At 35.8% G+C, this 8,657-nt stretch overlaps 1 protein-coding gene across 5 annotated transcripts in view; it reads right to left on the reverse strand.

Annotated features, from left to right (window-relative positions):
- LOC117170145 (AP-3 complex subunit delta-1) overlaps nucleotides 1–7,289 on the reverse strand; it is a 172,206-nt gene extending 164,917 nt beyond the window's left edge. The window contains exons 1-2 of one of the 5 annotated variants that reach the window (XM_033356696.1): nucleotides 7,036–7,289; nucleotides 6,823–6,931 (exon numbers count right to left, since the gene is read on the reverse strand). In XM_033356696.1, the coding sequence (XP_033212587.1) occupies nucleotides 6,823–6,918 (96 nt within the window). In that variant the 5' untranslated portion in view covers nucleotides 6,919–6,931; nucleotides 7,036–7,289. Of the gene's footprint in view, nucleotides 1–6,058; nucleotides 6,154–6,822 lie in introns of those variants that run through there. The other 4 variants (XM_033356694.1, XM_033356695.1, XM_033356699.1 and 1 more) reach the window with 4 other exon arrangements.
- Nucleotides 7,290–8,657: the final 1,368 nt, after the last annotated feature.

An 8,657-nucleotide genomic window follows, 5' to 3' on the forward strand; every position in this document is an offset into this window, starting at 1 on the left:
TGCATTATACATACAATAATTGATAGCCCAGAGGTCGGATTCTCCGGAAAAATGTCCACGAAGCTCGTCATCCATTTCAGCCAGATCTTTAGGCTTGAGAGACACCTTAATGTTGATGTTTCTCCGGGTCGTAAAGCATCGCTCTTCATCTATTGGATGCCTGTCCACGGTTGGTTTTAGTGTCGCCTCTCTTTCTCTGTTGCCGGCTTGTTCTAGCTATGGTAGAGTAGGCGTTCCGCTTACATAGCCCCTTTTACGGAGTAGTTTCGCATGGTTTCGCAGACGTTGCTGCGAAAAGTGCGATAGCTCTGGGTGTTTCTCGCAGCACAGAGCATGCAGCCGTGCCATGTAACCCCGTTCAGAGGCCACACCCGCATCGTAGTACTCTAGCAAGTCTTGATTCAGTCGCTCCGTCCACCCAAAGGTCGCGAGATCCCGCCGATTCATCGCATTGAATCCATTTTCATTGGCTCGCCCAGCTCTATATTAGTCTGCATTGTTGGCCGACCCATTGTCGGGAGCCCTGCGCGTTCCGTTGTTTTGAACCGCACTTACTACAACTATGTTTGGTGTTGTTATTGTTGTTCCCAGGAGAAGCTAGGGAAAGGGGTTCGTCCATCCTTGTAGAGCCCCGCATGCAAGGATAAGGCTGCGTACTCTGAGAGGTCGCCCGGTATCCCAGAGTCACCGTTCTAGACACCTCACCCAGGTGCCATTCAGCTTTCGGCACGGTTTTCACACCTCCGCTTGGGGGTTAATTCCTTCGGCGCCACCCCTGGACAATTGTCCGTGACAGCCTATTTACTTTTGTAACCATATTCAGAAGAAACCCTTGGTACAGGGACCCTATATCCGCAACCCGAGGACGCGTTCGGTGGCTTTGCCATAGGCCCTTCGGTTTGATTCTAGAGGAATCAAAACCGAATATATATATATATATATATATTTACACGTATGAAGTCATAAAAATTTCACAAGAAAATTCTGTGAGATAACTACAATTCGCCAAATGCTGTAAGTAAATAAAACATTTTTGTCAATAGTAGTGTTTAATATTTTAATTACCTGTGCCCCATAAGCAAACGATCCTCAATAGTAATAATATGAATTAAAGAATTTTGTAATTACAAAGATTTTTTGAATATGCAAATTTGGCGGGTCTGTCTTCATATGGGCAATACTCCTGTAGAGTGCCTCTTAGACCTTGACAACAGCAACATCTGACACGCAAACTATTGTTTTCCTCACATTTATTGTAGGAATGTTAATGAAAAAGTGTAGTGAAGCACCATCTGACACATTAACTGTTGGGAATTTCAAATTTACTGTAGGCATGTTAATGAAAATGTGTAGTAAATATCTATTCATCACTGTAAAAAAATTTCGAAGGAATTTTCTCAAAAATCGTGTGGAAGTAATATACGGAAAAATTTGGAAAAATTTTCCCAAAGGCTAAGCCTTTGGGAAAATTCCCTAAAATAATTTGTGAAATATTACCAAAAAATTTTGGAATTTTCCCCAAAACAGATTCGGGAACATTCCCTATATTTTTGTCGATTCTTACTGAAATATTTCGGGAATTTTCCCTAAGGCGTAGTAGCGAAAATTCACTAATTTTGTGGAATTTTATCAAAAAAATTAAAGGAATTTTCCCTAAGGCGGAATGATATTGTGTAATAACTTAAAATTACCTCTTTGTGGAATATTAATCAGAAAAAGCAAAAGGCCGTAGCTCAACCGTTTCAATACAAGAACCACGCCCTACAGGAACCAACTTGTATATTACGGTAGCCTCTGCATCAGGTTAGTTTACATAGCTTCGCGTCGACTGCTCTTTTTATCACTAGACGCATAATATCTGTTGCGAGAGAGGAGGCTTGTCGCGCCCTGGGGTATTTACTACGGAACTTCCAGCTCAGAGCAGCAAGATTGAAACATTAACACTTATTAAAAGTAAAGCACTGCACACAAATTTTAATTGAAAACGATAAATATATTTTTTCCATTTAATATGCCAATTATTTATTACCTTCTGAACTAGCAACAAAAATTTATTAAAAGAAATATTTGAGATAAACGCAACATTAATACATTTTTTCTCTAGAAAATGTGAAATATTATTCAAAATATTGTGCTAGTTTATAAAATATTTTAGGCCAAAAAAACTCCTAAACATACGATAACACTTTAAGAATCTTTAGAAAATGTACCTAATATACGTGGAAAATTAAACATTTTTGGAATTTTTGGAATTCCCTGAATTTTGGGGAATTTGTCCCAATTTTTTAGAGAATAAAATGATTTATACATTTACGATTTTTATATATGGGTGATTTATGACAAGCAAGTAATGTTCAAAGTCATTTTTCAGCGAGTGATATCTCAGATAGTGTATTAAAAGTGTGGTATATAAGACGATCACATACTTCAAGTATGTCCGAAGCATAAATAAATTATACCTAAAGTATAGGGAATAGGTATAGCTTAGTTATATTTATTGAATAAAAAGATAATACGAAATAAGTGCAAGCGTTGAATTCTTGCTGATAACATTAGAGACCTGAAATACGTAAAACTATATATCCAGAATCATATTTTTCACAGCATAAAAAATTTTTTTTGCAACTTCGAAATTTAGCAAAAATTAAAAAATTCTTTATAAAAGATTACTGGATCATTTACCCACATGTAGAAAATAATAACAATAATAATAAAAATTAATAATAATAATAATAATAGAGGTCCGGGGTTCGATCCCTGAGCCGGTACCTCTGGAAATTTCTCAATGTACCTTATCGAGGTTCTAGTGGTTCGGAACCCACCTTAAGCTGTAGATCCCCCCATCGTGTACTTGACTGCAACCCAGTCCGTCAATGATGGGGTAAAAACCAGGCTTTGGCCAATATGTCTGGGCAGACTGCTCTCATCAGATCACTTGATTGCATTATAAAAATGCGTCCGTGACTGATGATATATACCGGGAGAGCCCCGTGTAAAATGATCAAATAAAAATCCAACTCTTACCAAAAATGCCTTCGACATATTGGGCAGTATAAGCCTGTGACAACATTTCGCCACAGAAATGTTTTAATTAAATTAATAATAAATGATAAATAAAAAAAAATTAAATTAATAATAATCTATTCATCCCATTGTGATTTCGGCTACGGGCAATGTGCACGCAAGATGCGCTGAACATCTTAAACATTTAGGAGTCAGTAGGGTATTGGCAGCAGCTCAGAAGGCGGTTTTATTAAACACCGGTCACATTGTAAGAAACTTTCTTGATGATCAAGAAGCGAGCGACTAAAAACCCGTGGAGTGGCAGATGGTAGCTCTAAAAAAGCATCCAGAGGTGACTGTTGTCACCTCCAACGCTCGTGGCTGCTCGTAATTGTATACCTACCTACAACATCATCGCAGGAGGTTTCAACCATCGTATTAAATTATTTGCATTAACTTACAACATTCTAATCTCGTCAGTCACTTGACTTAGTCCGTGGCTATGATGTATAACCGGGTTTACCCGAGTAAAAGTTTAATAAAAATACATAAATAATAATCCAACTAATAATCCAACAAATAACCCAACAACCGCCGAATTAACCTGGTTTGGATCCCTGCGACTTTTTTCCTATTCGGTTGACTCAAGAAACCGCTCCGCGGAACGCGTTACAGCACCAGAGATGAGGTAATGGAAAAATCGAAGATGGCTCTGATGACTATACCACAAACTGATTATAAAAAATGTTTTCAGGATTGGATCAAGCGGTGGCAAAAGTGCGTTGCAGTCGATGGGGAGTACTTTGAAGGGGACAATATCGATTATCATGAATCAACTTGTATTTTTGATTTAAAAAATAAAGTCCTAAAATTTTTTGATCAAGGTGGTATATATTAAAAATTGTAAATTGTTATTATTCAACTATATACAGAAATTAAAACTTTTACTGAAATGACATATTTTTACAGCAATTTTTTTCAACTAAAATTTTAACCTTAAAATTAAAACACCTTATTTTACTAAATAAATAAGTTAACTTAATATTTTTAGATAGTAAATGGAACTAAAAAATATATAAATCAGACTCGCTGTCAGGGAAAATCAAGGTATCCTTTCGGGATGGTTAATACAATAACCTTGTTTCACTCATTTCCACCATGCACGAAGGAGTAGATGACCCGTTTCGGAGGGCCAAAATTTGCGCGTCATTCACGCGAATTCCCGAAAGTTTCGTTATTATTATACAATGTTATAGGGAATTTTTCCCATCAAATATTGGGGAAAATTCACCACTTGTTTAATATTCCACAACGATGTTTGGGAAATTTTCCCTACTAAACTTTGATGATGATTCCCCAAAATGTGTGGAAATTAGCGTCAATACGATTTTGGGGGAAAATTCTCCAAGAAAATTTTTACAGTGTACATTAAATTGAATATGGAGCTTTGACATAAATGTTCTCTCTCTGAAGGATAACAGAGTTCTGCCTAGTTACCTAAAGTCGAAAAGCGGCCGTCCCAACGCTGTCTCGTCAAATTACAATTTTGACATACAGAAAAGGACATTTTTGGACGAAATTGATCAAAGTGACAACGTCGAAAGGTTCTAATGCCTTAGTTTACAAGCAGCTATAGCCGACTAAAATGAGAGAAATTCAACAGGGTACTTACTGTTTAGTCCGGAAGGAAGTAGAATTTACGAAAGCTGAAATGTCAGATTTATTGAGGTTAACATACAGTGACGTATACATTTCGAGACCCGAAGAAATTGTTAGAACGGAGGGAGAAAAAGGTGGTTCGGATCTTAACACGAATCTGATCAACTTTCAAGCTAACTTCGATATAAATCAGTCAGAAATGGCAAAGGAAAAATTGCAAATCTCAGGAACGGTGGAAGAAATTGTCACAAACAAACGAAAAAGAAGTAGACCGCGCAAAGTTCAACTGCAAACTTGCGAAAAAATTCTAGGGCAAGCTCATTTAGAAAAGAAAAGAGGTAGACGGAGAAAAATCGCAAAACAAACACTATACACGTTAGTTGAAACCAAACTAGTTAGCCCAATTAATTGCGACGAAGAGTATCACGCGTTGCTTGCTGAAGTCAATGGCGATCCAAAAACGTTTAGAGAAGCGATGAGTTCACCTGATGGAGAAAAATGGAAAGAAGCTGCCGAAAAAGAGATAAATTCACTCAAACAAAAGGAAGTTTTTAGAATAGTAGGAAGAACGTGTGTAGACGATAAAAACCGAAAACCAAACATAATAGATGCGAGGTGGATTTTCAAAACCAAGGGAGATATGAAAAAAGGTCGCATGGTATCGAAGGGTTTTAAAGATAAAAATTGCGATAACTTACGGGAAACTTAAGCACCCGTATCTAAAATTGAAACCACGAGAGCGCTGTCAGCTATTGCAAACAAGAACGATTTAATAATTATGCAATCGGACGTACACACAGCGTTTTTAAATAGCCCATTGCTTGATGAAATTTATATGGAAATTCCTGAAGGGATGGGCTACGATAAAGACGGAAGAAAGAAGTTTGTTTTACGATTGGACAAATCGATTTATGGATTAAAAACTAGCCCGAAAAACAGGCACAAAATGGTTACTGAAATTATGATAAGTTTGGAATTCGAAGTTAGCGAAAATGACCCGTGCGTGTTCATCTTTCGAGAGAAAAAAACTTTCATAGTTGTAACTGTGTACGTACACGATATAATCAAAATTGGAAATGACGAAAACAAAATGCTAGAAATACAAAGTAAAATTCAATCGAAAGTGAGCTTGAAAAGGATGAGTGGTCCTAAAAATTTCTTGGTTATCAGAATCGAGAGAAATGTAGAAAAACGCGAAATCAGCTGGTGCCAAACTGATTTCATTTAAGGCATGTTAAAAAGATTAGGATACGAAAATGTTCGACCGATCTCTATACCTATGAGCACAGCACAAGTGCGAACCGATGTTTCGTATGTGTCAAAACAAAGTTATGTAAAATGGCAACAACTATATTATAAGAATGTATGTATCTATTATAAAAAAAAATTAACATACTGTTTTATTATATTGTAAAATGACGATGTCAATAATTTTGACAATATGTAAGATAACCACTTTTACTACAAATGATATGCACGTAAACATAATAAAATGCTCAACCTTGAAAATCATGATTGACAGTATTTCATTAATCTGTATGTAATAAAAAGGCGATATTGCTATAAATCGAATAGAAAGATCGACTTCAAAACCACCAATAGCAGTGCAACTGCAAGTATTAGTGGCTCCGCACAGTCCACTTTTGCCGGCAGTTTGGGTCTTGATCCAAACTCCCTGCAATTCCTGACAGCCGGTCGAAAATTCATAACCACATTTCATGATCATAGCTCTTTTACTTTACAAAATATAGCAAACAGAAAAGATACTCACGCACATATTCTTTAAAATTGTACTTGGTGCTCAGGGGATCTAATTATACAAAAACATACACACCAAAAAAGTAGATTTGGAAATTTCGGTAATTACAAATCTCCCTGTATGAGGAAGCAATAAAATGACCCTAAATGTGTAAATTTCACTGTGTTTAAACGAAAAACTGTCGACCTTACCACGGTAGATATCGAGATTTTTTACATGGCCGTCACCCCATGCCTGAAACTGTAAAGTTCGAAGCACGTTAGATCTTGCACGCGCATCTCACTTTGCATTTGGAGGCACGTTTTTCACGTGACGTTAATCGGAACCAAAATTATTTAAGTTTTTTCTTGATACAAAGATAGATTTTTATTCATGTAATTTAAAGGAAAATGATAAAATACCTCATTTTCCTTATTGTTCCTAATCCCTCTTACGAGATCGGTTAGATTCTTGTCAAACATTCGTTCGAAATTCCCTTTTACTTTCCGCAGGGCCATGATGAAACGTTAACTTAAATCAGATTTAAGTCATTTATTTCCACACCCACTTTTCATCACCTTTATTAATGTACAATTAATTTACTTATCACATTTCACTGAATTATCAAAACGAACATTTCGATTAAATGCTTCAATCTGCTACCAGCATCACCATTTTCCTTTCGGTCTTTGACAGCTACGGTCGCTCACATTCGTATGATCTAAAGGTATATTTACATGCCTGTCGAATGCAGACGGAAAATGTTTCTTCCTCTCCTTCTTCCATGTGACAAAGCCACGCATTTATCGCACTCTTGATTTTTCTCTGTATTTCTGTTGGATGGACAATCTAGAGTCATATAAATGCATGGCATCGTCAAACGGTAGAGTGAGAGCAAGAGACATTTTCCGTCTGCGTACAATAGACGTGTAAATTCACCATAAAGGTACTGTCATACCTCTACTTGCCTATCTGGTGCAGGCAGGCCATCGACATATAGAAATGGACCGGTAATGCTGTGGGGAGAACGGTAATGGGCTCTAGAGAGAGTAAAAACATATGAGAGACTTATCTCTTTCTAGATAAAGGTGATTAGTCGAGAATATTTTCGTTGGGTGAAGCTCGGTGCAGCACAGGACCGTGCTTTGTGTCGCGAGTGCCCCAATAATGTTACGTTTATCGCACTTTTCAGAATTGATTAATTTATAATTTATTGTAAATAAATATAAAAAATGGTAGTAGCTTGTACAGTTTTTGCGCATTGTCAAGACGTTTATATGGGGATATGTTTTCATACGTGAGTAAAGTTATTGAATATAGTAAAATAAAAAATGTTACAACAAAAATCAAAAACAAAACCTCAAAATATGAAGTTTTGTATATATACAATACAAATGGTTATTTTTTATTATCATAGAAATATTGTTCAGATTTTTGACAGTTTTTACATTATTTTTAAACTCACAAAACGATTATTATTGTAGCATTTTCAATCCAAATTGGAAAAGAATTCAAGGTTACCAAGTTTTTAAAATAATCTATCTGAAACAGGTTATTTTACATGAATGTTCTTTAAAATTCAACTACAAATTTCTAAGTTTATTATTTATCTTTTTTTTTAATTAACCGTAGATACATTCACTTGACCTTGATAAAGGTAGGTCTACGTCTCATATTTTTTTCTATCTCTAAAGCCTATTTCAGTTCTCCCCAAAGCGTTACCGGTCCATTTCTATATGTCGATGAGGCAGGCAGCTGCCCGAGACCGTTCAAACCTTGGCTTTTCCGTCTATGGAACATCTTAAAATTGCGCGGGAATTTTAAATATTGTTAAATTTTTAAATGAAATAAACCAAGTTTCAATAGTTAAAATTGATAATTATAATAATAAGTTTCATTTTTTTAATATAATGTAAAAATAAGAGATGAAATACCCAAACCTGAATTGAGTATTTCAGAAATTGTCAAGTGTTTACAGAAAAGTCGGTTTGTCAGTCATTTTTTTTTATTCTTATCTGGTGTTGACGTCGTGTGTCGCGAAATCAAAGAAAATATATTTCTGCAAGTAAAATAAATAAGTTTTTATGCTCTTTTACAATGTAAATATTTTTCTAAAGGTGAAATTTCCAATTCGTATAGGAACCGTCAGCGTACAGCAAACTAACCTGCAAAATGCAATGTATATACATATATCTTGGTTACGCCTTTGTATTATAAAACAGAACTTTGCTTCTTCGAAGCCTGAAACCAAGATATA

The sequence above is a fragment of the Belonocnema kinseyi genome, chromosome 3 (genome assembly GCF_010883055.1).
Source record: "Belonocnema kinseyi isolate 2016_QV_RU_SX_M_011 chromosome 3, B_treatae_v1, whole genome shotgun sequence".
NCBI classification, from domain to species: Eukaryota; Metazoa; Arthropoda; class Insecta; order Hymenoptera; family Cynipidae; genus Belonocnema; species Belonocnema kinseyi.